The sequence below is a fragment of the Penicillium verhagenii genome (assembly GCF_028828195.1).
Source record: "Penicillium verhagenii strain IBT 33310 chromosome Unknown utg000002l_segment0_segment0, whole genome shotgun sequence".
NCBI classification, from domain to species: domain Eukaryota; kingdom Fungi; phylum Ascomycota; class Eurotiomycetes; order Eurotiales; family Aspergillaceae; genus Penicillium; species Penicillium verhagenii.
This window is the reverse complement of record NW_026643166.1, coordinates 3,218,686-3,246,333: the sequence shown is the minus strand read 5'-3', so window position 1 is coordinate 3,246,333 and position 27,648 is coordinate 3,218,686. Positions and strand designations below refer to the sequence as shown.

The 27,648-nt window shown below is 47.7% G+C and overlaps 14 protein-coding genes across 14 annotated transcripts; 9 read left to right on the top strand and 5 right to left on the bottom strand.

The window, feature by feature from the left end:
• Positions 1-250: 250 nt before the first annotated feature.
• Positions 251-909, top strand: N7466_001189 (40S ribosomal protein uS8; the record flags this gene model as incomplete). The annotated part of the gene is made up of 2 exons (XM_057160587.1): positions 251-383; positions 650-909. The coding sequence occupies 2 exons, from the start codon at positions 251-253 to the stop codon at positions 907-909; spliced, it is 393 nt and encodes a 130-aa protein (XP_057026835.1).
• A 351-nt stretch (positions 910-1,260) lies between these two features.
• On the top strand, positions 1,261-2,485 carry N7466_001188 (uncharacterized protein; the record flags this gene model as incomplete). Its single annotated transcript, XM_057160586.1, has 4 exons — positions 1,261-1,296; positions 1,367-1,689; positions 1,789-2,355; positions 2,410-2,485. The coding sequence occupies 4 exons, from the start codon at positions 1,261-1,263 to the stop codon at positions 2,483-2,485; spliced, it is 1,002 nt and encodes a 333-aa protein (XP_057026834.1).
• Positions 2,486-2,959: 474 nt separating this feature from the next.
• On the top strand, positions 2,960-4,057 carry N7466_001187 (uncharacterized protein; the record flags this gene model as incomplete). The annotated part of the gene is made up of 1 exon (XM_057160585.1): positions 2,960-4,057. One exon carries the CDS (start codon positions 2,960-2,962, stop codon positions 4,055-4,057), a length of 1,098 nt encoding a protein of 365 aa, XP_057026833.1.
• Positions 4,058-4,060: 3 nt separating this feature from the next.
• On the bottom strand, positions 4,061-4,615 carry N7466_001186 (uncharacterized protein; the record flags this gene model as incomplete). Its single annotated transcript, XM_057160584.1, has 1 exon — positions 4,061-4,615. The coding sequence occupies one exon, from the start codon at positions 4,613-4,615 to the stop codon at positions 4,061-4,063; it is 555 nt and encodes a 184-aa protein (XP_057026832.1).
• Positions 4,616-5,633: 1,018 nt separating this feature from the next.
• Positions 5,634-7,184, top strand: N7466_001185 (uncharacterized protein; the record flags this gene model as incomplete). The annotated part of the gene is made up of 4 exons (XM_057160583.1): positions 5,634-6,143; positions 6,208-6,449; positions 6,520-6,958; positions 7,017-7,184. 4 exons carry the CDS (start codon positions 5,634-5,636, stop codon positions 7,182-7,184), a joined length of 1,359 nt encoding a protein of 452 aa, XP_057026831.1.
• A 443-nt stretch (positions 7,185-7,627) lies between these two features.
• Positions 7,628-9,457, bottom strand: N7466_001184 (uncharacterized protein; the record flags this gene model as incomplete). Its single annotated transcript, XM_057160582.1, has 2 exons — positions 7,628-9,118; positions 9,176-9,457. The coding sequence occupies 2 exons, from the start codon at positions 9,455-9,457 to the stop codon at positions 7,628-7,630; spliced, it is 1,773 nt and encodes a 590-aa protein (XP_057026830.1).
• A 682-nt stretch (positions 9,458-10,139) lies between these two features.
• On the top strand, positions 10,140-10,701 carry N7466_001183 (uncharacterized protein; the record flags this gene model as incomplete). Its single annotated transcript, XM_057160581.1, has 2 exons — positions 10,140-10,303; positions 10,371-10,701. The coding sequence occupies 2 exons, from the start codon at positions 10,140-10,142 to the stop codon at positions 10,699-10,701; spliced, it is 495 nt and encodes a 164-aa protein (XP_057026829.1).
• A 460-nt stretch (positions 10,702-11,161) lies between these two features.
• On the top strand, positions 11,162-12,808 carry N7466_001182 (phosphatidylserine decarboxylase 1; the record flags this gene model as incomplete). Its single annotated transcript, XM_057160580.1, has 1 exon — positions 11,162-12,808. One exon carries the CDS (start codon positions 11,162-11,164, stop codon positions 12,806-12,808), a length of 1,647 nt encoding a protein of 548 aa, XP_057026828.1.
• Positions 12,809-13,561: 753 nt separating this feature from the next.
• On the top strand, positions 13,562-15,524 carry N7466_001181 (Auxin Efflux Carrier superfamily; the record flags this gene model as incomplete). The annotated part of the gene is made up of 4 exons (XM_057160579.1): positions 13,562-13,817; positions 13,912-14,078; positions 14,146-15,401; positions 15,458-15,524. 4 exons carry the CDS (start codon positions 13,562-13,564, stop codon positions 15,522-15,524), a joined length of 1,746 nt encoding a protein of 581 aa, XP_057026827.1.
• A 743-nt stretch (positions 15,525-16,267) lies between these two features.
• Positions 16,268-18,569, bottom strand: N7466_001180 (multicopper oxidase-domain-containing protein; the record flags this gene model as incomplete). Its single annotated transcript, XM_057160578.1, has 6 exons — positions 16,268-17,084; positions 17,137-17,334; positions 17,394-17,551; positions 17,611-17,942; positions 18,004-18,120; positions 18,224-18,569. 6 exons carry the CDS (start codon positions 18,567-18,569, stop codon positions 16,268-16,270), a joined length of 1,968 nt encoding a protein of 655 aa, XP_057026826.1.
• A 397-nt stretch (positions 18,570-18,966) lies between these two features.
• On the top strand, positions 18,967-21,306 carry N7466_001179 (nonhemolytic phospholipases C family protein; the record flags this gene model as incomplete). The annotated part of the gene is made up of 8 exons (XM_057160577.1): positions 18,967-19,092; positions 19,161-19,243; positions 19,329-19,593; positions 19,649-19,772; positions 19,828-20,214; positions 20,274-20,384; positions 20,438-20,640; positions 20,701-21,306. Coding segments are annotated over 8 exons (1,905 nt in total), but the record flags the coding sequence as incomplete, so codon positions are not given.
• A 263-nt stretch (positions 21,307-21,569) lies between these two features.
• Positions 21,570-22,158, bottom strand: N7466_001178 (uncharacterized protein; the record flags this gene model as incomplete). The annotated part of the gene is made up of 3 exons (XM_057160576.1): positions 21,570-21,617; positions 21,678-22,024; positions 22,089-22,158. 3 exons carry the CDS (start codon positions 22,156-22,158, stop codon positions 21,570-21,572), a joined length of 465 nt encoding a protein of 154 aa, XP_057026824.1.
• A 1,996-nt stretch (positions 22,159-24,154) lies between these two features.
• Positions 24,155-24,650, bottom strand: N7466_001177 (uncharacterized protein; the record flags this gene model as incomplete). The annotated part of the gene is made up of 2 exons (XM_057160575.1): positions 24,155-24,185; positions 24,277-24,650. The coding sequence occupies 2 exons, from the start codon at positions 24,648-24,650 to the stop codon at positions 24,155-24,157; spliced, it is 405 nt and encodes a 134-aa protein (XP_057026823.1).
• A 661-nt stretch (positions 24,651-25,311) lies between these two features.
• N7466_001176 (Zn(II)2Cys6 transcription factor domain-containing protein) lies at positions 25,312-26,971 on the top strand (the record flags this gene model as incomplete). The annotated part of the gene is made up of 2 exons (XM_057160574.1): positions 25,312-25,382; positions 25,441-26,971. The coding sequence occupies 2 exons, from the start codon at positions 25,312-25,314 to the stop codon at positions 26,969-26,971; spliced, it is 1,602 nt and encodes a 533-aa protein (XP_057026822.1).
• Between the last annotated feature and the right edge of the window lie 677 nt (positions 26,972-27,648).

Here is a 27,648-nt window from a genome sequence, read left to right as displayed (position 1 = left end):
GGAGCAATCATTCTGCCTTCCTCTCCCTTCTTATGACTGGAATATTTCATAAGTCCGGGATACAGGGGGTGCAGGATGATACGCATCTCCCATCCGGCACAGGCTGAAGAACTCCTTTTCACAAGGAAGGGGCACTCTTTACGCTTGACGACTAGTTGATGGCTGACTTTTCCGGTACTTCGGTTGAAGTAGATACCTCTTATCTTATCCCCTCGATCGATTTGAGAATCTCGATTCCGACACCGCCAAAATGGTCAAGACCTCCGTCCTCAACGATGCGCTTAACGCCATGAACAACGCCGAGAAGGCTGGCAAGCGCCAGGTTCTCATCCGTCCTTCCTCCAAGGTCATCGTCAAGTTCCTCACTGTCATGCAGAAGCACGGTACGTCTTTGACATGATGTCGTCAAATACTGAAAAATCTTCGCTTTGGAATTCGTTTTTTTCCATTTTCTGTTTCGTCCTCATGTATTACGGTGTTGGCGGAAAACAGTCGGACTGATAACTAGGCGGATTGTTTCAATCAACCCACGACGTTTGCCTTTTAAGTGTCCGATATATTAACGCGTTGATCTTACACGTTTCCAAAGCGATTATCAGTATTTGGCGACTTTTAAATCATTGCAACATACTGACCTTTCTTTCTTCAGGCTACATTGGCGAGTTCGAGGAGGTCGATGACCACCGCTCCGGCAAGATTGTCATCCAGCTCAACGGACGTCTTAACAAGTGTGGTGTCATCAACCCCCGCTACCCCGTCCAGCTCCGTGACGTCGAGAAGTGGGCTACTCAGCTCCTTCCTTCCCGTCAGTTCGGTTACGTCGTCCTGACCACCTCCGCTGGTATCATGGACCACGAGGAGGCTCGCCGCAAGCACGTTGCTGGCAAGCTCCTCGGTTTCTTCTACTAGATGGAGTCGTTTTAGAAACGAATCTCAAAAAACAAAAGTTATTTTGACTGGAATCACTGCCACTTGGGCTGGACCCCTGGGAATGTAATCTTAAATAGCGGATAATACCCGCGATGGTTTCAGAGTACACGGTTTTTCATTCCAATACTAGGCTTTCTCTTGGTCAACCTCGATAATTTCTGCCTTCTGTATCCGTGCCGTAAAAGATCTCTTGCTCATAACGTAGACTTTGCCGGACCGAGGCTTGCATCCACCGCCCACTTTCTGCCCCTGATCTACTTCCCCGCAACATGAAATTACTACTAGTCGCCGTCCACCATTGCTTTTTGTCTTGTTGATGCTGCACCCACCATGCCACTTGATACCATATACATCACTCGCCATGGGGTATGTACTACTATTCATGAACCACCATGCGGTCTTCGACCCAACAATGGCAAAGCTAATGTGGTATTAGCACCGTCTCAATTGGACAATCGATCTCCACACCGGAACCTACAAGTCACAATTCCCGACTCCAACTGGGAATCCCGCGGACCCTTCATTGACATCTTATGGTATAAATCAATCGCATGAACTTTCTGCGCACATTGGCGGTCCGGCATTCCACCCGAAGCCCTTTCGAGTCTACTCCAGCCCGTTTTATCGGTGCTTGCAGACAATCCAGCCGTCTGTTGAAGAACTGAGGAAGCAAAGCCAGCAGGATGCAGTTTGCGACACAGGTCTAGGTCGCATTGACCCGGCTTCAAACTTTGATGTTCGAATTGAGAATGGGGTCGGGTACGTTGAGCTCTTCATCCTGGACACATTGGACATCTTCACAAGTTCAACACAAAACGATCCAAATTATGATACGAGTTAACGATTTATTTATTATAGTGAATGGTTCGGTCCAACAACCTTCTTCGAACACCCGCCCCATCCAACCCCTGAAACAATGCAGCAGCACTTCCCATCCATCGTCCCCCAAGACCCATCAACAAACTATAGCCCTCTCCTTCACCCCTCCCGACGTGGCGAGACCATTCTCCAGCTCCATAACCGTGTTGCAACAACCTTGGAAGGTATAATCGCGGATCTGGACGCCGAAATCGCCGCTCTGGAAGCAGATATCCCAGTCGAGCGACGGACGAGTAAATCCGTGCTGATCTGTTCGCATGCCGCAACCATTATTGCGATGGGCCGTGCCTTGACGGGTCGAATGCCGGAGGATTCGTCTGAGGAAGATTTCTTCGTCTTCACGACTGGATTGAGTACGTTTCGCCGACGCGGAACCAACTCAGCTGGGAAACGCGTAACAAGTTCACCGGATGATTTAGCCGAAGAGACAAAACTTCTCCGTGTCCAAGGTGTTCCGGAGTGGATAGGCCATGGTGTCGGGGGTGGATGGGACTGTCTGAAGAATGGAGACTGCACATTTTTGAGTGGTGGTGCTGAGCGAGGATGGTGAGTTTTTGTGAATTATTTTCGTACGTTATGATACTAATATGCTATACATAGGCACTTTAACGGAGAGGAAGGTTTTGATACTGCCCCTATGGCTCCGGCTCCGGAACCATTCGCGACCAAGCTTTGAAGACTATAGATTTGGGTTTCTATAGAAAGTCTATTCCTTCTTTCGAATTGAGTTCCATCAGGTACATACTGCAATAGAAGCTTTGGAAATAATGGCATTTTTCAATTTGATTGGCTACACGGGTTGGTGTACATGTAGGACCATGTATGCCTCAGCTGTCAGGCCTGGAGTAGCGGTGTGCAAGGCGGAGATTTGCTGACGATTAAGATCTCAGCAAACATGCATGGGATTCCTTGTATCGAATGAGAATGATGCATGCACTCGTCAGGGTTCGCTGGCGATCGCCGATCAATGCGGGAATCCCCGGGGGCCGTATTTCAAAATGTCGAGATACATACTCCGCAATGCAGGAGCAGAATGAGGTCAGACCTGCCAGTGACGAGACTAAATCTATCACTGGCTAGCATAGGATACTTGCCAGATTATAAAGTTATTCATTTTCCCAAAACCACTTAAGTCTGTACATTCGACGTCATGAATTTTAATGACAATGTTGTTCATCACCCCCTTGGTGGGGGCTCATACTATTTCAAAGAGAGTCTCATCAAGTATCTTAGCGACCAATGTCCCCAGCAGGAAATCGCAGTTCATGTTGGGTCGCAGCCCAACTCCAGCCCGCACATCGGAAATGTTACAACCTTCGCAGTAGGATTTGCCCTTGCTGCCGCCCTCAAGAAAGTTTGCTCTCGTGAGGTTCGAGTCAAATTCATCTATGTCGATAGTGCTCCAGCACCCGGTCAAGAACCTGTTATAAACGGGGTTAAATACCAGAAAAGCCTTACACATACTGGGGACTTTCGCAGCAACCAGAAGCCGTTCGAACGCATGATTGATAAATTATCCGATCTTTCTGGTGTCCCCTGCGATATCGATACACAGAGGTTCTGGCGAACGAATCCAATTTTTCCAGTAGTGCTTCGGGACCTCATATCCCAGCATCAAACACTAGGCCCCCACCTGTCGCCCCGCACGGGGAAGCTGGCTATAAGGGCGCCATGTCCCCACGACGGGTGCGGCTTGGCGGATAAACATGGCGTCAACAACCGATACGAGATCGAGGGACGCATTGTATTTTTGTGTCCAGATCATGGCGAGCATTACATCGATCTAGATTCACCTACCGACATAGACCGATTGGAGTTTAATACACCACTTCGAAACCTCATACGGATAAGAATAGCCGGCAGTGATATGAAGCGATCGTGGATTATGTGCACCGGGTCTGACTATGCTGGCTTTTACCAAGAGCAATTCACATGGCGGCTTCTGCCGTGTCCAAAGGAGGCGCCAATTATCTTTTATGCTCCTCAAATCCTGGACTGGTCCGGAGCCAAGCTTTCAAAGAGCTTATATGTCAAGCAAGATGCTTACAAGTACGTATGCGAAGCTGATCGTCAGTACCTGCTGAACGTGGAGCTATTGTTGAGATTTGAAGGTGGATTGGAAGCTCTTTATTTGGAAGTGCATGAATGGGTGGAAAAGCCGTTCATGCTTTTCAGGAACTATACCATCGCTTATATTGATCAACAACTGGCCGTACGAGGAATGGGCCTGCACGAATTGGCTAAGTAGCTTCTAGTCCTTAATTGTACTTTCATCATGCCCTCGTCGGTCCTCCTTAGCAAAATAAGATTCTAAACCCTTTGCCGGGACTGCCTCATGCTCCTTCGACTCCACTAAAGAATCCTCCTCCGCGATTTTGGAAAATAGCTGGTGCTGTTTATCCAGCGGACGGCTCCTTATAAGACTAGTCGGCACCCAGCAGTATTTCTGCGGCGCCCCTTTCAAGATCGTTGTCGAGATAGCCTTTTCCAAACTGATAGGTTCCTTTAACACCCACAGAGAAATGATCTCGTACCCGTACTTGGATTTCTTCTTGCCGGCGTTGAAATCTGCATTGCCGAGTCCGCCGTCCTCAGGCACCTCCCCTGGAAGTTTCCCTGTGGATATACGGGCAACGTATTCGAGTCGTTTAACGGGAGCAGTAGTGTAGAACCAAATGCGACGAATTCGCGATGGGAGGAGATAGCCCCGGTATTCGTGATTCTTGGCACCCGAGGCAATGTTGCCCATGTGCTCGGGTTTGATGCTCATGAAAATGTCTGACTTCGATTTAGTGGACGCTGACATTGTGGGATATGGTGTGTGAGTTTCAACCTCGGAGAATTGGATTGATCTCCGCGTTGATTCAGGAAAGAAGGGTGGCAGGGAAGCTTAAGTTGAATGTTATTTCTTGTTGTCATTTCGCGAAGCGCGTAGCGGAGCGGTGAGACTACACTTAAGGTCTGCGTAAAGTATCCAGGGGCAATGTACTATGCACGTAACTGTGAATTTATTCTCCGAGACCTAATAGCATCTCAGGGCGACTCAATAAATTTGGATATTTGAGCCCAGTATCCTGGGACTAGCAAGCGCAATGACCAGGGGGAATACAGAATCCATTGAAGTTGGACAATACTAGTAGTCATGGCGATGATTAAAGGAAGCGCGCTAGACTACAGTGGCCGGACATAAGTTTTAACACCTCGATTACATAACATTGAATATTCTGCCAGTAGAAAATAGTCTGGGGTTTTTCTATCCACCACTGGATAATAGGGCTTACTAGTATGATATTAATAATTATACAATTTATCACGTGGTATTGACCTGGGTTCTAAATTCCAAAATCCAATCTGTGACTCAGAAAGCGCATATAATTTAGTAAATTATATGCTACTAGTAGTAGACTTTACAGCATCCTATTGATATCCTATTGGTCACTTCTGGACCACTGACGCCTTTCAATGACATTTTCCGAGGGTAACCGCCAAGTGGGGCTGAACTAAACTTCATTGCTCTTTGGTTCTTCACCATGCTCCAGATCCGGAAAGAAAAATGTGAATCAGAATTTGGAGTTCGATTTCAAAGCTGGAATTTTGTTCCAAGCTGCCTTTCTACAACTATTCTGCAAGAAAAGTTGCAGATTCCAATCGCTGAGGCCTCAAGCTCAAATCAACATCAACTGACTACATCGTCATCACTAGTGGCAAGAGAATTAGACATATCGCCCCCACAAGCTCTGGCAGCCATTGCCCCCGCAGCTCCCGTCAACCTTCAGCCAACTCGGAGGGAAAGCTTACAGAAAAGGCCCAGAAAAAGTCTCATAATGGCAACAACCACACATACACACCCAAGTACAGCGATTGAACTTCCAACACTCGGCCCCGCCACGGAAGAACGCCAGCGCAATGTCCACGCCCAAACAGACCCCCAATCCGAAGCAGATGAGGTGATGCAACAATCTCTCCTGGCAGACTCTCAAGTTCCCGATGGCGGCTATGGCTGGATCCTTATCTCCGCATGCGCTGTCGTAACATGGTGGTTCGTCGGTGTTTCTTATACATGGGGTGTGATGCAAGCCGCGCTAGTCGATGAATTGGGATATTCATCTTCGACACTGGCGTTTGTGGGATCTTTATGTCCTGCCTGTATCTCTTTACTGGCTGTGCCCAATGCGACTCTCATCAGTAAGATTGGAGCGAGAGTTACTGCGCTTACGGGCATTTTCTTGTTGGGTCTCGGGAGCATTCTGTCCGGGTTTGCTGTACACAGTGTTGTGGGGTTGTTTATGACTTGGGGATTTGTTGGTGGGCTTGGAACTAGTTTGTGCTTTATGGTTGGTTCTTTCTACCGCTCACCGTGGAAGGAGAATGCTTGCTAATCAGAATGCGTATGCTTAGGTCGTGTCTGTTACGCCGGCGCAATACTTCAAAGCTAAGCGCGGAATCGCCAATGGCATCGTGTATGCTGGTGGTGGTCTTGGCGGTACAGTTATCAGCTTCATTCTGAATGCGCTGCTCGAAAATGTCGGAATTGCCTGGACTTTTAGAATCCTGGGAATTATGATTCTTGCCACGGGATTACCAGTTGCATATCTGATCAAGGAGCGAGCTCCAATCAAGCCTGCAAAAATGGTTGAATGGTAAGCCTTATCTATGTCCCGCATAGCTATATTTTCAGTCGAAACCATACAACTAACACGTGGATTCTAGGAGTCTCTTCCGCGATATCCGTTTCACGACCCTCTGGCTAACAGGCGCAATTGGCACATTCCCCCTCTTCGTCCCGGCCTTCTTCCTCCCTCTCTATACAAACTCCCTTGGCCTCCCTTCCAGCGCCGGAGCAGGTCTAGTTGCGGCCTTCAATTTCTCTTCCGCGATCGGACGTCTATCCTGCGGCTTCGCTTGCGACAAGTTCGGTGCCATGAACACCCTTTTCATTTCATTGCTACTCAGTGCTCTTAGTCTGTTCGTGCTGTGGCCAGTATCGAACTCCATTGGGCCTTTGGTTGCCTTTGTGGTTATTAATGGATCTGCGAACGGTGGATTCTTCTCTACCATGCCAACTGTTGTTGGAAACTTGTTTGGGTCAGCAAGGGTGTCAGTTGCAGTTGGAATGATCGTTAGTGGGTGGCTTGGAGGATACCTGATGGTAAGTTCTTACATGCCTCCCTTTTTGCGGAATTTCTTTCTCTAATATTTGTCTATAGGGGGCTCCTATTGCTGGTTATATCCTGAATGCTTCTGGTGGTGAATCGGGTGGTGTTGGTGCTTACCGACCTGCTATTTTCTATGCTGGTTCTATGGCAACAGCTGCGACTGTTTTGGCCGGCATAGCCCGCATTAAGGTTGATCGGAGGTTGAAAAAGACTGTATGAGACCAAAAAAAGAAGGGAAAGGCAACTGGTATGTGCCTTGTCCTGATCAGTGCTATCGTCAAAGATCATAACCACTAGGAGTAACTACTACCTACCTTGAAACCTTGGAAAGTGTACACTCAAATGCCATTTGAAGAAGGGAAGTTGCAGAGAATCCATGCTTCTAGGCCTATAACCTTTGAGAGACCTAGGTCATTACTGCCCAAGTATAAAGTATCCATGAGAATAAATTTTTTTCATTCAGGTCTGAAGATTGCGAGTATCTTCATAATGGATATGTGTACTAGTAGATGCGGGATGATGCAGACTAATCCATAAGGGCATAATCGATAATGATGGGTCAAATTTGACCACCGAAACATTTTGCTGAAAGTCGAACTGAACGAGTTGTGCACAATAACTAACGCTATGATGGGGTATTTTGTTAAAGGATGTGCAGTAATTCATGTCTGCTCTTGGGTCTGAGACTCTGCCCGCTCCCGCTCTTGGTCCCGCTCCTCTTCCTGCTGCTGCTCCTGCTCTCGCAGCCGTTGCTGTTCTTCCTCCTGCCGTACTCGCTCAGCTTCGGCAGCATTGCGTGCCTGGACCTGCCGCTCTCCAATTCCTGGAACAAGACTTGCAAAGAGAAGTACAATAGACCTCTCAGCCCGCCAGAGATACTCCCAGATATTATCCATGGCATTCCTAGGACGCACAGGCTGGTTGTTGGAATTCTGCCCTGTCGGGGCCGGTGCACGCCGTTCAGCTGGGCCTCCTATATGAGCAAGTCCCTCCAGGTGACGTTGAATTGGAGAAATAATCATTCCATAGATCCTCTGAGGAAGTTCAGAGCCCGAGAGCAAGACCACAAACCCAGCCAAGGTAACCAGCATAATGCGTGTCCAGGTGCCAGGGTCACTAATCATGTAGATAAAGAAGTAAAGTCGAATGAAAAGCCAGACTCTGCGCAAGTTGCGTTCAAAAGCTGGTACATTTTGACCTTGTTGTTGATTTAAAGGAGGTTGGCCATTCACACGAGCAACGTTTTGTTCGTTTACTACACCCGCAGGGTTACGGACGAGGTCAGGCATATGGCGGACGTTGGGTCCCCCCACAGCACCCGTGGGGTTAGTATACGTCCGATGGGTTTGTTGGCCAAGTTGAACCATCATTGGTTCAGCTTGCGGTCTAACCAGGCCTTGGTAACCGTTTGGAGAGTTGACGAGGTATGAAGAGGGTCGGGTAGGTTGGTTTGACGAGGTATTGTAAGACTGACGGAGAAAACCACCCGCGGAAATTATGATATCGACACGCCTGTAGACATCACTGATATGGCCCTCGATCTCCGCCACGGAGACCTCATCAGGGTATGACCCGTGTTCCATTCTAAAAGCCGGCGTAGAGAAGATATGCCGGTGATCTCTAATTTGCACGATGAGAGTTCGAAGGCGAAATAACTGCTCGATTGAAGGTATAACACCCTGTGTTAGCTGTTCTTCCATTGACTGCAACTGCCTCCTAGCATCCAAGAAAGAGATGAAAGCCTGAGTTGGAGTTGAAACTGATAGTGGTGTTGACTCAGTCGACCCCGGCTGCTGGCCAGTTACATATGTGCTCCATGGCTGAGTTGGGCTCCCGTCCGAACCAAGGTGTGCCCTTCTTCCAAAACGTGCCGCAATAACAGACCCAAAGGGCCCGGTTGAAGGGTAACCATTCACGCCACTTGAGAAATTTTGTGCTCTCAGGCTGTTTTCAAGCCGCTCTTGGAGTTCATGTGCGTATTGACTAGCCGAATCTGGTGAAGTCATGTGCTGTGGTCTGGGTACGGCCCTTTGGCGGAGTCCTTCCACCTGTGTGTGCGATGAATCGGATGCGGTGGAGGATGAAACCGAGGGAGGAAGCCAATTATCTGGCATGGGTTCTGGCATTACAAGGTGTATCGCATATTCACTTTCCTATATCGAATCCGATTAGATCATATATTTGATAGATTGAGAGAACTTTGAGCTTACCCCTTCAGGCATCAAGAATTCACGGAGGGTGAGAGAGTCACACGAAGAGGGTACGCCCTTTCCACGGAAATACAACCTCTGCAGTGTGGGATGTGGATGCATTGGGACGCCCGACTCGATTTTCAGACGTAGATCTGCAACCGTAGTTTCTCGAGGAATGTCACTCAGTGGGATGGGGTCGCGCCATGAAGGACACACGATAAGTATTTTGATCAGGTCCTCACGAGGCAAATTGGACTGAGACTCTCTTGGTCGATCTGCAGACTGATCAGGCATATCCATTTTGGGTATTGCGACAACGTATGGCAACCCGGCCTAAAGAACCATGCTTTGACGTGTTAAACGGTATTTGATTGAAGCAAGTGAAGGTTGCACGAGTCTGGTGGGTGTTGCAATTGAGATACGCAATGTTGAAGCTAGCCTAGATCTGGAGATCTGGCCAAGACTAGGGATGGATATGGGAATGTGGATGCGGAGTGTTAGAGCAGACGTCACAAGGATGGTAGTGCGCTTGATTATGTGCTGCAATCTCAAGCAAGATGACAAGCACAAAGGAGGAAATGGTACGAGATACTAAGTGGGAGCAAGAGATAGGCTGCTTAAGATATAGAACAGATAATGATGTTGATGGGGACCCGTTTATCAGTTGGGGTCACGTGCGGGGTTAGATTAGTAGAGGAGCTAAGTAGAAATCAAAATAATCCGTAATTGTAAGAATTTACCTTGGGATTCTATTGGAGATGTAGAAGATGCATTTGGTCTTTATCTTCTACAGTCCTGGATTATAAAGTACATCAGGTTATATTGTTATTGATAATTGGTTAATTATGATCTGTGACTAGTACTACTGAGTTCCGTATCCACTGGCAGTATACAGCTGCGGCATCCGGTCACGTAAAATTCCGTTTTGGTTTTTTCTCGACTTCCATTCTCCAAGCCAGCATTTTCAATTCCATACACACAAATGTCTTCCCGACCGACCCAAGAAATGGATACTACACAAGACCAAGCAGAGAATACTGCCTTGCCAGGTTCTACGGCCTCAAACTCGAAAGCAAAGGAAGCCAGTACCAGTACCATGCATTTCACGTCGCGCAATCCACCATGGACCTACCTTAAGCTACAACTGTGAGCCATGTGCCCTAGTGGAGTCATAGGCTGAGCAAGTGTCTAACGGTCGAACCTTTTTTTTTAGTATCCCCCAACCCGGATCAACAGCTACACAGCCACTTGACGAGCTCTCTGCGCGCACCTACCTATCTGCTGCCCTATCCCAGTTCCTCGGTCTCACAGGCACAGCCATTCCCATTGATATCCTCAAAACAGAGCCTGCATCCCCCACAGCAGAAAAATATGACATGGCATGGATTCGTGTCCCACGCGAAGATGGAGCCTCTGTCGTCGCAGCACTGAGCTCTTGGGTTGGCAGTTTTGGAAGCATAACCTTGGCATGGAGAGTGTGCGCCAAGGGAAATTATTTAGGTGCATTGGTTGCTGGATCTGGACGGAACTTGTTTGTTCCCTAATTGAATATAATAGAATTGAATATAATAGGAATAATAAGTAAATAATAGATATCGGTGGAGATAAAGGCAAGAGCAGACATCTGGAAGGTAACGTACGGAGTGACCTCATGTATATAAAGATAGAGAGTGAGGGTCAAATTAATGAATCAAGCATTACCAGTACCACCAAACAAGAACAAACTTAGTATTGACAACCGCTGCCACTTGGAACCAGCCGCTAGAGCTACAGATGATGGGCACTGACGCGTGAAAACCGCGTGAAAACCACGTGCATACTATACGCCACAAGTTATGTATGGCCAGCCTCGGTATAAAGGCGGTCACCGGGGCGGTCAAGTGATTCGCGGCATAGGAGAAAACATAAAAGATCTTGTTGACCCCCCGGAACTCCGAATAGCCTCGCGGCCGGCAACGAAGAAAGCCTGAAGCCCTGATTTTCATGGATTGATTGATTTTCAGCATGGCCAAGTGCCTTCCACCTCGCTATATTTCCCTCCGCGTCCCCTCCGCCCCTGTGATTGGGCGTACTGTGTCGATGGAGGTCCTATCATTCAGAGCCGTTGCCCGCAATAAAGCCGGCGTTCGGCAATTCTCATCCAAGCCATGGCGACAGTACAACAAAGAAAACAAAGACAACAATAATCCCGAAAACCCCAAGTCGGGGTCCTGGTCCCGACTTGGCTTTGCCCTACGAAACACCAAGGTCGAATGGTACCCTATCCCTGTTGGACTCGGAATTGGCCTGTTGGGCCTGCTACACTTCTACAAGTCCCATCGGGCAGATCGTGATCGCGCTTTGCGCGAAGAGGCAGGAGAGGGCTGGGAAAATGGAAATAGGCCTCCTCGTCGCCCACGAGTTGTGCCCACAGGATCTTGGCAAGTCCAGTTTATGTCGACCTTACCCCTGAAGGCCATGTCCCGACTGTGGGGTCGATTCAATGAAATCGAGCTGCCTTATTACCTCCGAGTCCCAGGATTCAAGCTGTATTCATGGGTATTTGGTGTCAACCTCAGTGAAGTTGCGGAGCCTGATCTGCACGTTTACCCGAACCTGGCTGCCTTCTTTTATCGCAAGTTGAAGCCAGGCGTGCGCCCCCTCGACCCAGACCCATCCGCTCTACTTTCCCCGTCAGATGGCCGCGTTCTTCAGTTTGGTATGATTGAGAGAGGAGAAGTAGAACAAGTCAAGGGCATGACATACAGTTTGGATGCTCTTTTAGGCTCAGCCACTCCTTCTCACGCCGACCACAGCAAGCGCCTTACCGACACCCATCCGGAGCAAAGCCAGAAAGATGTTGACACTATGAAGTCGGACGAGGAATTTGCGCAACTAAATGGAATCTCCTACACCGTACCAAGCCTACTTTCGGGTGACCCAGATGCGCCTGCGAAACGTCGGGCGTCGATTGATGCATCCACTACATCCAAAACCACATCGGAGGTACAAGTACAGGAGGAGCTGGCTCGGGGAGACGGCAAGCCGTGGTACTCGTACAACCAGGGTGCGAACCATGCGCTTTTCTATTGTGTAATCTACTTGGCGCCCGGAGACTACCACCGCTTCCACTCCCCCACCGCGTGGGTAGTCGAGAGCCGTCGTCACTTCGCAGGTGAGCTGTACTCGGTATCTCCCTACTTGCAGCGTCACCTGCCCGGTCTGTTCACTCTCAACGAACGTGTGGCACTGCTTGGCCGCTGGCGATGGGGTTTCTTTAGTTACACCCCGGTGGGTGCAACTAATGTGGGCTCAATTAAAATCAACTTTGATTCGGAGTTGCGCACCAATAGCCTTTTGACCGACACCGCTGCCGACTTGGCAGCCGCCATGGCAGCCAAGCGTGGTGAGCAAGATCCCGGCTTCGTTGAGGCTACCTACCGCCACGCCAGTCGCACCCTGGGAGGACATCCCTTGCAGCGTGGAGAGGAAATGGGTGGATTCCAGCTGGGCAGTACCGTTGTCTTGGTGTTTGAGGCACCTGTAAACACCCGCTCGTCCCCAGATGTCGATGGACCTGAGCAAAAAGAAGGTGAAGGGTGGAACTGGAGTGTTGAAAAGGGCCAACGGGTTAAGATGGGTGAAAGACTGGGATATGTTGTCGAGCCATAAACATCTACACCGAGGACTCGTGTATACTAACTACCCTTGCGTTTTCATATGTTGCACGCACATATCTTTGTTCTTTCCCCCTTCAACCCTTGGGGACCTCTCATTTGAAGTCCTACGGGGTTTTTTTGCTGATGTAAAATATCCCATTTAGTTCAAGTTTTAGCCATTTAATGTCGTTTAATATCCGAAAATTCAACTGTTCTAATTATTTATGACTTGCTTATCACATGGATTACCTATTAGATTACTTAGAATTACTTTATTCCATGATCTACAAATGCACGGACCTGATAAACGTGCGGGAGTGATCCACCTTGATTTGTTACTGATAACAACCTTGGAAGTGCCTGCATCATTGGACCCACAGTTTACAGCTAAAACGCCACATTAGTACGTACACCTTTTCGACGGGCATTTGGGCAATAAAAGCATATTGAAAAAAAAGAAGAAATTATAATAGCCTGATAAAAATATCATCGGAAATGATACCTTACTACGTATTATGGTATCATGTATGTATCACAACGTACTACGCTGTAACAATCTATCGTAATCAAGATTCAAAATGACACAACGCGGGTGTTAACATTTGAAGGCGGAGTCGTAACACAAGGCCAAGATCCAGGGATTCTTGGTTGACACAAGCTCCGTCCCAGCTTTTTGCCTCATCCCTTCATCGCCTCCCAATTCCTCCTTCCCCCACCCCCCAAATCCTTGGGCGATAAGGAATTTCCTTCTTGCTTCATCATCTCGATGGCCATTTTTACAGCTATTCGCTCATTCCCGAATGCCTTGGCGCAGGAGTCAATAGGCGCCAGCTTTATCGACCTTAACGTACAATCCAAACACCCCTCCTTTTTTCACCTGGTTCTACTCGTCTTTGAGGCGGTGCTGGAGGTAGTATGCGTTTCATTACCAGGCTACATTGTCGCCCGCCATGGCATGTTCGATGCCGAAGCTCAGAAATTCGTCGCGAACCTTAACGTGATGCTTTTCACTCCTTGTTTGAGTATGCGACGACCTTCCTTTTTAGTCCTCTTTTTTACCACAGCTGCTCAGCTCCACCGGCCTTAATAAAGCTCAATTGCTAACTTCGTTTCAAGTCTTTATCAAGCTCGGCTCCCAATTAACCGCGGAAAAGCTCACCGATCTCGCCATCATCCCCGTTATCTTTATCGTCCAAACCGCCGTATCCTACTTCTGTGCGTTCGTAGTCACGCGATGCTGTCGATTCAAGAAACGTCAATCCAATTTCGTGACGGCGATGGCGGTATGTGATGAGCCTCCTGTCCCCATCCGGAGAGCTTCCCTGCTGATCCCTTCAATGTGGCCAATAGGTGTTCGGAAACTCTAATTCCCTCCCCATCTCCCTCGTCATATCCCTCTCCGCAACCCTGCAGGGACTCCACTGGAAACGTGTCCCCGGCGATAACGATGATGAGGTCGCTGCCCGGGGAATATTGTATCTCTTGATCTTTCAACAGCTCGGTCAGCTAGTCCGTTGGAGTTGGGGTTATCATGTGCTATTGGCACCAAAGGATCGATACATTGAAGAGGAGGAACGGGACGAGTCTGGCGAGACGGCGATTGAACAGGGCCAGGCACGGTACTCGGATAACCCAGCTCAAACGGATCCAGATGAGCCGCTGGTCCGCACACGTAGCTCGCAAGATTTACGACATGCACATGTTGGTCATACGAATGGGGGCCGATTTGAGTCCGGAGGTCAGACTCCTGTATCTTCCCGCGCTTACTCCTACCGTAAGGCCTCTTCAATAGGTTCGGACGACTCAATTGCCGATGAGGAAGTTGACTCTGATGAAACACCTTCGGTGATTGGCCCTCCACCTACGGGACCTTTTCTCCCCCGCTCCAGCACCGATGGCGGTGACATCCTTTCATTCCCAGACGTCGAGGCTACTGCCCGAGAAACCCACATAACAAAGCAGAGCTATTTACAACGATTCAAAGTCACTACCCGGCGACGTTGGCACCAAACCCGCCGCTTCTTTGCCCAGAAGAACGATGCGATATACGCCAAGCTACCCACAAAGGTTCAAAAAACCCTCTCATCCACAAGAAGCGGAGCCTGTCGTTTCTTCCGTGGACTGTGGTCCTTTATGAACCCTCCTCTTTGGGCCATGCTTGTCTCCATAATTATCGCTTCTTTCCCACAACTGCAGCACCTCTTTTTCGATGAGGGCACCTTTGTTCGCAACTCGGTGACCCGCGCCATTGAGCAAAACGCCCAAGTGGCCGTTCCGCTTATTCTGGTCGTACTGGGCGCCAATCTGGCTCGGAACACGCTCCCCGAAGAAGCACTTGAGGATATTGATCATCCTAGTGTGGAGAGAAAACTGATCATCGCGTCTTTGCTAGCGCGTATGCTCCTTCCGACTCTAATCATGGCGCCGTTCCTGGCCTTGCTCGCCAAGTTTGTGCCCATTAGTATTCTCGATGACCCCATTTTCATTATCGTCTGCTTTCTTCTCACGGGCGCGCCTTCGGCCTTGCAGCTGGCACAGATTTGCCAGATCAATAATGTTTACGTGGGTGCGATGTCGAAAATTCTGTTTCAAAGTTACGTGGTCTGGTATGTTTTTCCTCTATCCTTCAAAAATTCGCAGAAATATAAACTAATTCATATAGGATCCTCCCCTCAACCCTCTTCTTGGTTATCTGTGGACTGGAAGTCCTTGAGTGGGCTTCAGCCTAGGTATACCTTCCTCCTTCTGTTACATTTTGCATGTGTACGAATTGAAGCGAAGCTGGTCCCGTCATTGAATTTGGGGATGCTGGCATGATACATACACTTTTCATTTTCTGCGTTGCATTGTTAGGCTTGGGCCTTGGCGTTACACACATTCTTAGGGCCATTTTCGGGACTGGGTATCGACCAGTCGCTTCAATATTGTTCTTTCCACTGCCCTGTTTCTATAAATGTTCTTCCGAAACTGCCTGTGGGGGTACACAGTACCTCAATTTTCATCTTTAACTATCCATACCCCATCAAATTCGATGATTCGAAGCTCGAGAATTTATATTTCCTTCACACTGAATCTTGCTTTGGAATGGTATGGATACGGTCACAACCTTGAAAATTTATGAATTCCAGTGCTGGTGACGCTCACAATTTGAGTGCAAAACGAGTCAAAGTATTCAGTTCTAACTTGTTACAGACAGACCTCGGGAGAAAATTACGAGTGAGCGGCATGTATCTATCATCGAGAGTTGACTGGGGAATGCCCTGATACTGTCAAGCTAAAATGATTTCAAAATTGATCAAAAACCTTGGAAGTTGTAAGAACGAGGACCTGTGAGCTTAACATTATTAGAAAATTTGAACGATACATAGTGTTTTCATGCCCTATCTAATAAAACAAGCCCATCCATCGAATGTTCAGCACTTTATGTAAGGGCTATGCAAGATCCAAGCCGTGAAATTAAGTAAATGATACATCATACGGCACACACGCCACCGACACTCCCCATCAAAGACGCATCATGCGCAGTTGCACCTGCCGAATCGCCTTGAACATCGATCAACATTGCCATCCCCGTTGCCACATGCCAAAGCATATGACAATGAAAAAGCCACACACCCGGGTTATCAGCCCGGAAGCGCAAAACCGCGTAGCTGCGTCGGGGAATATAAACGGTATCACGCAGAGCCACTCTCGACAGGTTGTAAGGGTAGAACTCGTCGGTATTCGGTCGGATGGTCCCAATTTCCAATCGCTCGTTTGTCTCGGAGTTCCGATCCGGTGCTAGACCGGGAGGAAACGCGTCTTCAAATGGATTGTATGAGCCCCATCCGTAGCCGGCGGTTTGAACAGTCATGACATAAAAGTGGTGGCCGTGCATGTGGAACGAATGGCCACCATCATCGAGATTGTTCACAACAAGATCGATCCACGCTGGACCCGGGCCTGTGGTGATTGCGAATTGATTTTCATCCCACTGATTTCGCGGCAGAGCGATTAGCGGCATTGATGGGTCTTTCTGGGGACTCCATGTTGTTTGGTTGAAAATACCGAAGGGGATGTTGTGGTTGAAGGATAGAATTTGAATCTTGGTGTAGATGACGTATGTCTGGTCGGGCTTTGGGGGGAGGAACTTGAGAAATGATTCAGTGGAGGGTGTGTTGTTTATATCGGTATTGTTTCGAATTCCAGGTGTGGGTATTGGAGAATCTGCTTCGGGTGCAGAAGATATTTGGTAGTTGATAGGAAATGTTTGATTGGGTGTGAGGGATGGGTTCATGAACTTGAAATATCTAGGAGATTTTTAGTTAAAGAATTACTACAATTGCAAGCGGTGGGATATACTCTTGATCTAGCTGTACCGTCATAGAAGAGGCAACGGGCAGCTGATTAGGGTGAAGAATGAAATCCATGCGTTGACCTGGATATAGAATGCCCATCGAGTTGACACCGTGCTGTTTTGGTGTTTCGACATCAACCCCGTCCATTTGGATGAGAGTAAGCTCTTCTTTGTCAAACAGAAGGCTGAGTCCCATCAGAGATCTGTATCCTGTCAGGTGCTTCGTTGAACAAATATTAGTGTCAATGATACTAGTACTTACCCCGTGTTCACTACGCGAATTCGATAGGTGGTACCGGGATTCATTTTCAAGAACAAAGTGTCAAGTGGCTGGTCGATGCAATCAACTGGGCGCGCAATTGTTGCCCCCGAACAGTTGAAATATCCGACTCCGTTGATGAGAAAAGAATCCGGTACTGGCTGATGAGTGTTAGTCTTCGAACATGACATCCTGTAGTAGGTATTCAGCATCAACGCACATCCAAACCGATGTTACCTGGATTCATATACCAGGCCAAAACATCACTCGCGCTCCAATGATACCAGTCACCAATGAGCAGAAGTAGTTCCTTCTCATAGCCATATTGATAAGCATCACCATTTAATCGGGGTAGCAGACCCCTTACAGTTGAGCGAGATGCTGGGGCATGGACGACAAGACCACCATAGAGACCATCGCCACGCGAGAGACCGACATGTGCATGATACCAGAATGTGCCGCTCTGATCTGCAGGGATGGTGAAATTATAGACGAATTGACCACCCGGTGGGATAGGACATTGTGAGACTCCCGCTGCTCCATCCATGGCATCTGTACTGGATTTAGATGTGGTTGTGTTGAATTGCCTGTTAACTTCATGTCTGCTACTTACTGGTAACGTGAAGACCATGCCAATGAATGGAGAGCGATTCTTCGTTCATTAAATTGGTGACCATTATCGTCAATGTATCTCCTGATCGTGCCTCAACAGTAGGACCAGGGAATAAATCTATGGTTTACAAGAAGAAAATCAGTAAAACCAAACATTTGAAAGGTCCACCCACATGCTGCGGTTTCCGTAAATTGATCTTTGGAGTATTTATAAAACATACCATTGAGCAGATAGATTTCTTTGAGAACACCATCAGGTCTACGCAGACCTTTAGTGACATTCCAATTCATATAAAGTGTAGCTGGTTGGCGAAACGCATGGTCTTCGTGGTGGAGTTTTATCAAAGGCCGAAGAGCGGCCTCACTCAAGGTACTATGGTGTGGTTGAAGAGTTGAAACCGATCCCCATAGATAAATATCCGGCCGGGAGAGGTATATGAGAGCAATCAGCAATGCTCCCAATAATACCCCGGTAGCCCACGGGCGTATTTTACTCCGTGATACAATTGGCACTGACGCTGATTCCTCTTCGCAGCGAAAGCTGTGGTGATGCCGATGACTCTCCATTTCGGGCGGATTGGAGGAGTAGTATCAGATCGCAATGGCATGATAAGGTGTGATTGGACAGTACAGATAGCATCTATGTTTCTTCTCAGATCATTCATTCGGAGATTCAATTGCTTTTATACTGGGACTTTGGCCTGGAGCACGTGCCTTGATCAACCTTACTTGAGCTGATTGGCACGTGGCTGCAAAGGTGACCCTGGTACCAGCCTGAGTACTACTAGTAGTATAACCACTAAGTCAGACTCCAGCAGATTGTAGTCTTTATCGTTTTCTAATTTGCCCTCTTCAATCTCCAACACCCCATCTTCCTCCATCTTCCTCCAGCTGTCTCCTTCCTTATTCCAACCTTTCTTACCCCACTTCTCAATCCCCAAACCCATTTGGAATAACCACAGTCACAATTATGCTAGCTTTCAAAGCTATCTTGGCCCTGATACTGGCCACTTCAATTGCCATCGCCGATAGTCTAAGAGACATTGAACATGTGGTGATTTTCATGCAGGAGAACCGTTCCTGGGATTGTGTACGTCTTCTCCGGCGAGGAAACCCAAAAAAATTGTGGAAAGACTGACAATGAACTGACATAAACAGTACTTTGGTACCATGTCCGGTGTTCGCGGGTTCAATGATCCCAATGTCCAGGCTAACGATGACGGGAAGTCTGTCTGGCACCAGTATGTTGGAACTTTCCCATATGAACATGTCTCCTAAATCCTGGAGCATTTCCTTGCAAGGCTACTTATTGATCAAATAATCTAGGAAAGTCGATCCTGATATGTCTTCCGAGGCAGACACCCTGCTACCGTGGTATCTGGGATATCAAGGTGGACAAACTCTTGATGGTATTCAGTGCATTTCAGCTGGTGACAATAGCTACTTCGCTAACCAGGCTGCCTACCACTACGGTGAAAACAATCACTGGGCCCGCAACAATACTCCGTGGAGCTGGGCTTACTACAAGCGCCAGGATATTCCCGTCCAATTTGCTATAGCTGAGGGCTGGACCGCGGGTGATATGTACCAGGTACGCCGCTGAAAATAATCCTTATGAGCGCTAAAATTTGACCTGGCTCATATAGGAATCACAAATTACTTCTACAAACCCAAACTGTGTGACCTTGGTTAGCGGCTCCATCAATGTTCCCGGAAGTCCCCAGCAAAAGGATCAAGGTGGTGTTTATATCGACAACAGAGAAATTCCAGGTCAGTTCTGTCTGGCCCGATCAACATATTCACTGTGCTTAACTTAGTGACTCAGGTTGCGATAGCCATGGCGCCAGTTGCTATCCCCTTTCTTGGAAGACTATCTATGAGTTTTACGAGGAGGCAGGAGTCTCATGGCAGGTTTACCAAGACTCGGATAATTTCGATGACAACCCACTTGCGTGGTTCCGCCAATTTCAAAACGCGGATCCGTCTTCTTCTCTATACCAGAAAGGTATGGCCTTTTTGGGATTAGGAGCCTTTTACGAGGCCGCAGTGACCGGTAATCTACCAGCGGTGAGCTTCATCGTTGGTCCACAGGAGCTATCAGAGCACCCTCCTTGGATGCCCAGCGACGGGGCTTGGCTGCAGAAGAAAGTTGTGGATGCCGTTACCAGCAGCCCCAAGTACTCTTCGACTCTGTTAATGATCAGCTTTGATGGTAAGAGGATCAACCACATTCGAGCCAAGGCCAAATAAAAAATTTGACTGTTGATGTAGAAACCGGTGGTTTTGGCGACCATGTTACACCATTCCACGCCCCTCAAGGCACTCAAGGTGAATGGATGGAAGATCCTTTCGGAATTTTCGGTGAAGTCTTTTCTGGACCAGGTATGCAGAAAATTCTATTGTTTGAAAGACGTATTATTTACCAGACCTGCTAGGTTTCCGTGTGCCTTTCGTGATGGTCTCACCCTGGACTCGAGGCAACCGGGTCTTCACCGAGCGCTCAGATCACAACTCTCAGATCCTATTTCTTGAGAAGTGGCTCACGGCTCGAGGATACAAGAATATCCAGACAGATCAAATGGTGCACTGGCGCCGAGAGCACATGTCCGACTTGGTCAATGCTCTGGACCTTGAACATGTACGATTTGATATTCCAAGGTTTGGCTTTAAAATGACCACTTTACTAACGAAAATACAGCCTGACCTCTCCATCCCTGATATTCCAGATGCCGAGACCCCTCGTCGTAATGATAGGGGCGGCTATGTTGGGACCGGCGAATGCTTACACCGTCACAGCAATCCCCGACCCCCTGTCCCGTATGGCAATCAAGACGATGCGAACAACACCATGTTCTTTGAAGATGGCTTCAAGGAAGTTGTCGGCTACCTGACTGAGGGTCGTTGTCTCGTTTTCGAGAAGGAAGGTAAAGTCTTGACCATTCCCAGCTCGGAGGATGCGGATCAGTATATCAGAATGGACTACGATGCCAATGGCCACAAAGAAAAGGCCCATCGTTGGGTAATTCACTACCACAATGGAGAAGAGAGCGGACTTTTTACAATCTCCAGTGCCGTTGATGGACAATGGATCTGTGGCGACGGTCACACTGCCGGTTCTGACAACCCTGGTACGGCGGAGCGGATCCGAATCACCTTCCTGGGAAATGGCGATGGGTACGATCTCCAGTATGCTCGTACTGGTCAGCACATCACTACTGGTTATGATGGTAACCTGATGCTGGCCGACTCCAAGTCGGTTCCAGAACGGGGCTTCAAGATTTACAGCGTCACCTATCACAATTAGGACCGGCGCAGATCTTGGGTGGTTTTGAGGTCTATTCAAATTTTATCAATACGAGTGCATAGTTGTTTACTTGCTCAAATGATATCTGCACAACATATTTTGAGGTTTTCAAAAGGCTTATGACAGGCCGAAGACAGTGCACCGTCACACATGCAGGTTCCAAAATATCCATAGTGAAATGAGAAACAAAGGATTTGCAGTCATAAATAATTCTCTGTTTTCAAATGAATCCAGCCCAGACCCATTTGAATGCATCAACCCATCTAAGCAATGATCGTAAACGGCCCCGCAGCGTTGTACACAGTCGGCATCTACATATGCATAAATGAAATTAGCTCCTAACCCCTTGAAAGAAGAAAAAATAAACATACCTGTGGTGCCGTATCCAAAGAGCTATCCAATCGCAAGTACCAAACACTGCCGTCTTCAACCTTGGGCAATTTCGCGGGAATTTTCACATCAATATTGCCAGAGGCACCGTTTACCCCTTGCACAATCTTAATAGATTGGGCAAATGAGATGGTATCCAGGTGTCGTACAGGATTGTTGTACAGCCACACCCCGTACGTGCCAGTCGGGTATTTTGCCAACGGGTCAGGGCAGTGTGTTGTGGGAGCACGGTTGAAGCGTAGGGATACGGTTTGGCCAGCGGATAGTGTGGAGTTATCGGGGATTCCTTGATAAACGTTCAAGCAAGAGTAGTCACGTTTCCCCCACGCTGCGAGTAAGAATTCCGTTAGCTTAGATCCGTATTGAAGTAGTGGGTGGCATTAGGGACATACGCTCCCATTTGTCGAAGGCAGCGGCACTTGCCACAAGGGCAGAGGTGATAATTGTGGCAGAGATCTTCATTTTGGCAAGGGCAATGAGGATTGGAGTAGAACCTAGAGTAAAAGTAGAGGTATGAGTTGCAGGAAATTGGGAAGAAAGCAGTAGAAGAAATAATTCACCTGATCAGAGTCGACCAGCCCCACGTCCGGGTCGCAGTACTTCTGCAGGAAAGAATTCAAGATGTCTCAGCTGGGGACTCCACATGGCTGGGGAAGTTGCTTGGCGTTAAGGTTGGCGTGGCGGTGGGGGATCGGCAGGGTCACTGTGGATCTGTGATATTGTGTCGAGGGTGAAGGTGCTATATTATCAAGGGTATTGCATCAGCTGATGATATCCCCTTGGCCTTGTTCTTCTCGTATCTGTTTGATGGCTTGATCTTTGTGAGATCAATCAGCTGCGCCTCTGTGGATTGATGAAAGAATTGGTCAGCGCTCCAATATTGGTCTTGGCTGCATGATATACTGCGCCTCCATGGTCGATCTTGCCATATGGGCTGAGACATTCATACCACGCAAGTGGCTCTGTTCGTCATTTTTGGGGGAGACTTTCCCCTCGTCTATCAAACAGGCCATCGCTCCCGAAATGCAGTGAGCCGTAGTATATAGAGCAGAGCAGATGACTTGAGTTAATGATCACTCAAGGTGGGTCCTTTGACTCAGCCCCTTCTCCCTATTCTAACTAACTAGTAACTAACTAACTTACTAGTCTTGGTTCTTATACTCGACACACGGCTGCAAACTGGGCAAAATATTCACCTAATATTTGTAGTATAGCGGTGTCAAAGGACAAGTCTACTAGTAGGCTGATCTGGTTATGAAGATGAATGGAAAAGTTTTCAGGCAACATGTTTATTGAGAAGAATCTTTGAGACCACAAAGGAAACCTTTATAGCAACCTTGGAAAATGTTTTCAAATCTATGGATGCCGTATGCCTGGATGAAAGATGGCTAACATTTGAAGCCACTTTATACAGGTGAATGTCCCATTGAGTGGTAAAACATTAAATTAGGATTCTGGATAATAATGAGGTTCTTCTCCAAAAGTCCTTCAAAATTTCTTATGATACCCAGAATCCGTCATTTACAAATCTAGCGTTTTCTATCTGACTCACCGTTCGATTCCCATTAATACTGTTTAAAGGCATTCAAACCCCTGGCAACACCCCCTCATTTTGTATGAATATCGTCTGCGAGCCTCGCTTTTTCAATTCTCAAGTGATCTCCAGAAAGTCAACAGCAATTATGTCTTGTGAAGGAGAGGTGCGTATTACGCCCTTTGGATATATGTGATAAACATTTGAAGCTTAAACTTAACCGCAGGGCCAGAATCCCCATCTTCAACCCCACGGAGTGACAGAGATCAGCGTCGCTATCTACAGCAGTGGAGAAAAGGGAACACCACGACACTGGGCCCTTTGGTTGAAGACGATCCCAGCAGAAGAATCCGTTATTCTTCAAATAACAGACAACATGTATGGGTATGGTTATCGTCTCGCCGAACCTATTTACATAAGCCCATCTCGCACCCAAAGACTTGAAAGTATTATTGAGTGCGGCTCCATTCATGAAAAAGATCACAAGCGCGCAGTAGACGCCATTCTCAATTACCCGGTTCATAACCGGGAGCCTTCATGGAACTGTCAATCATGGGTTTTGGAGTGTTTAGATTTATTGGTGCACATGGGTGTCATTGATTCTGATTCCATGGCGGGAAGACAATGTTTAGAGGTATTGCAGGAGTAGGGGTCAGAAAGAAAAGGTTAGGGCTTTCAAAGGGCAAAAAACCATTCAATGTTCATAGAGTGCCCGGGCGATGTTCAAATATTTGTAGGGTTTAGAGAAAAACGGGATGCGAAGTTTGTATTTGATACTGGACGAAACGGATTTGAAGCTTCCACAAACTCGCTCACAATTCACACTCACATGAATCCTTTTATCAGTAGGCAAACTTAGAATCCATCTTCCCATGTCCTCATTCACCTGCTCTCCCATTGACTTGCATGATATCTGGTACGTTTTCATTCGAGTCGAGGGAGGAGATCGGCTATCCTGCAATATCATTTAGTATCATATATAGGACATTGCGACTTGAAGGGATTTGGAAGACAAACGCATGATCACGCGAACCGCACTCAGGTACCGATTACGAAGGCCTGTGACGTCGAAGAACTGGAAGACGATTCCTCCAGATGAACTCACGGACCAGGAGCAGGGAATGCCTCTGTGACGGAAGTGTTCACTTGGACTCCGTCGGTAGAAATCTCCCTGGTTAAAGCCAGGGAATTTCTCGGTGAAAATTTTCAAGACGCGCATATTAGCTTCAAGTAGGGTGTTAATGCCCTGTTCACTCCAGGTGATTTGCCTGCGAGGGGGGTCGCCCAGAAATTCTTGCAGCATCACACCAAAAGTGTGGTCCTTGTCCTCGTCAGCATGCAGGCCGGCTTGTCGGATGATTTCCTGATGGATGGCCGGGGGGAACACATCCACAAAGTTAACTGCAGTGTAGTTCGCCATTTCTTGTTTTCTGTCTATGGAGAATAAGCTTTCAAGTTGAAAAGTTGGAAATTTGTCTCAACTCACGATGAAAAGATCAAAACAACAATGTAGATATTGCGGCAACGATGTAGCGATGTCGCATGCGAAAGGACGTGGAGATCATGGGAAGGATAGGAAGAGGGGAGGAGAAGAGAAGGAGATAATAGGTGTTTTGTGTTTTGGCGGGGCCATGGCCGAGCTGAGGTTCACTGCGCTTAGTCGTCGCCGAGCTTTTTGAAAATTTGTATACTATGGTTCATCATGTCAGTGATGAATCTAATGATACACTACTTTCCAGTACGTACGACTCGGTACGAGCGTCACTTATACTTCGAACAAACTTGATTCTACCGCCTTATAGACCGCCTAGTGCACAGATCGTAGTATTACTAGTAACTAACAGTTTTGGAGGGGCAGAAAGAGGTGGCAGAAAATCATGTAATCCAAACCTTGGCCGTTACTAACTTCCAGAATCTACTAAGGTTACAACTTGCGTCGGCCAGTGCTGCGGTGGAATTACAGCAGGCCTACACGCTTCATATTACCCCCTTACCCTCCCACTCCAAGTCCACCGTCAATGCATCTAGAAATTATCAGAGGTTGATGATGGAACTTTTACTTATCAGACCTTCTTTCCATAATGGCATCACCTGTTATTCGATCGGGTCGGGTCGGCCAAACCAAGTCTAGAACAGGTTGCGATACTTGCAAGTCAGGACCCGCCTCCAGTGTCATATGCTTTGTGGAGAGCACTGACGGTATGAGCTAGGTCACGTCGCGTCCGATGTGGAGAAGAGAAGCCGCATTGCTTGAAGTGCACTAGTACTGGTCGCAAATGCTCTTATACCTCAAAACTTTCACCACAAAGACATGGGCCACCTGGGTCACCGCCGTGTCAACTCACTCTATTTTCTCATCAAGGATGGCGAGAACGCCGCGCATTTGAATTTTACTTCCATCAAGCTGGCCCAGCGCTTTCTGGTGTCCTTGACGTTGCGTTTTGGAGAGGCTCCGTCTTACAGATCTGTCGTATGGAGCCGGCAATCTGGGATGCTATTATCGCTCTGAGCTCGCTCTATGAGCGACCCCCAATCCACGATGCCTCACCCTTTCGGTTGATTAATAATCCCGCTGAAGTAGAGCATTCCTATCACCGCGAAGCACTTGTTTGGTATTCGCGTTCGTTAGCTGCTGTGCAGCGGCGGATAGATCAAGGCGTGGCTGATCTGACAGTTGCGCTTATAAGCTGCATCTTGTTCATTGCTATCGAGTTATTGCAGGGCAATCGTCCAGCTGCCTTGGACCTAACCAGACAAGGTATGCAAATGATAGTGACTGCAATGACATACACGCGGTCAAGTTCCAAAAATAGGGGCTCTATCAATCGCGCAATGTTAACATCGGTCATTAAGCCCATTTTTCAACGATTGGATACTTGGGCTTTGATAACTAGTGGCACTTCCAGCAACTTTAACTGGCAGTTTGAATACTTGAACTCAAATGCTCAATTGACATCACACGATGAAGCCCGAAATGTTCTCAGTGGGATTGTCGCGGAGATGAAAATCTTTAATATTGACACCAAGCGACATTGGACATTATCAGCGGGCACGCGTTTGCGAGATATCCAAGCCCTTTGGACAAAACAGGGAAAACTGAAAGATGCCCTTGATCAGTGGTATCGATCTTTTACGTCCCTAGTCGCCTCGGATCAGGACCCAAGTGGAACTGGCGGTGCATCACTTCTGCTCATGACATATTTTAGTGTTTTGATCGAGATTCAAACATGTCTTGATCCCGACCAATCTTCATATGACAATTTTGAAGCCGAATTCACGCAGATTATCAACCACGCATCTGAGGCGATTTCTGCCACAAGAAATCCAGAAGGCCACCAGCCGGCTTTCACTTTCGAAATGGGAGTCTTTCTACCGCTCTTTATCACTGCTCTGAAGTGTCGGTTCCCTAGACTCCGTCGTCAGGCTTTATCCCTCTTGAATGAGGCTCCACCGGCGCAGGGGTTATTCATGTGTAGACCGGCAGCTCACGCGGTCGCGGTTCTCGTGGTTCTTGAGGAAGATCCTAGTATGGCCAATGATGTTTTGGGGGTAAGCGAAGTACTTATCAGGCCCGGATGTATCCCACCTGTGCGAAATCGGATTTGGGAATTCAATATATCTTCTAATGTGGACTTGCGAGGAAGAACCCAGAACTGGCTTCATTATAGTCTTCGGGACTTTGACCAAGACGAGATTCGATTTTCTCAAAATGCTATGCTCTTTCCTGGGGCTCAGCCTTAAATTTCAAAACATTTGAACAAAGACATCATGTACTTCTTTTGTTCCTCTATGTAAATACTGATTCGATTCTGGTTTTTCTTGTACCTACTGTGTACTATGTAAGGAAACGAACGTCATTAAGGAAGTATACTGCACCTGTGCATGACCCCTGTCATTTGTCGCGTGTGAAGGCGTTTCCCCCGCGTACGGTATTTTACTCCCCCTCAGTTGTTCAGCCTCTTTCCCTCATAAATTTGTTCTTCCTCCTCTCAACTCTCTTCACCTGGCAAACCCATATCCCGAATCTACCCAGATCGCCGTCAGGATGCCCAAGCAAAGATAATTCAGTTGCCTCCATTGGTTAATTCATTGTTTTGAACTTCGTCACTTCCGGCTCCACATTACTCCAATCTCATCTAGCAAACCCGTACCAGCCAGCACCCAGGCTGATCCGCCCGTTCCACAATAGTTCAAAGCTTCCCAAGGCGCCACTCAGAACCAAATTCCCATATGCAACTCTGAAAATGAAAGAGACAAAGGAGCCGACTGTGTCTCCTCCTACGGAAAAAAAAAAAGAAAAAAAAGAAAGGAAAACATCGTGGATGCGGGTTGAAAGAACGGTGTGCGGGATCCTCTGGGCCTGGCACTTATCTCCCAACTCCCACTGGCCACGATTAAACTGATTGCGACACCGGCAG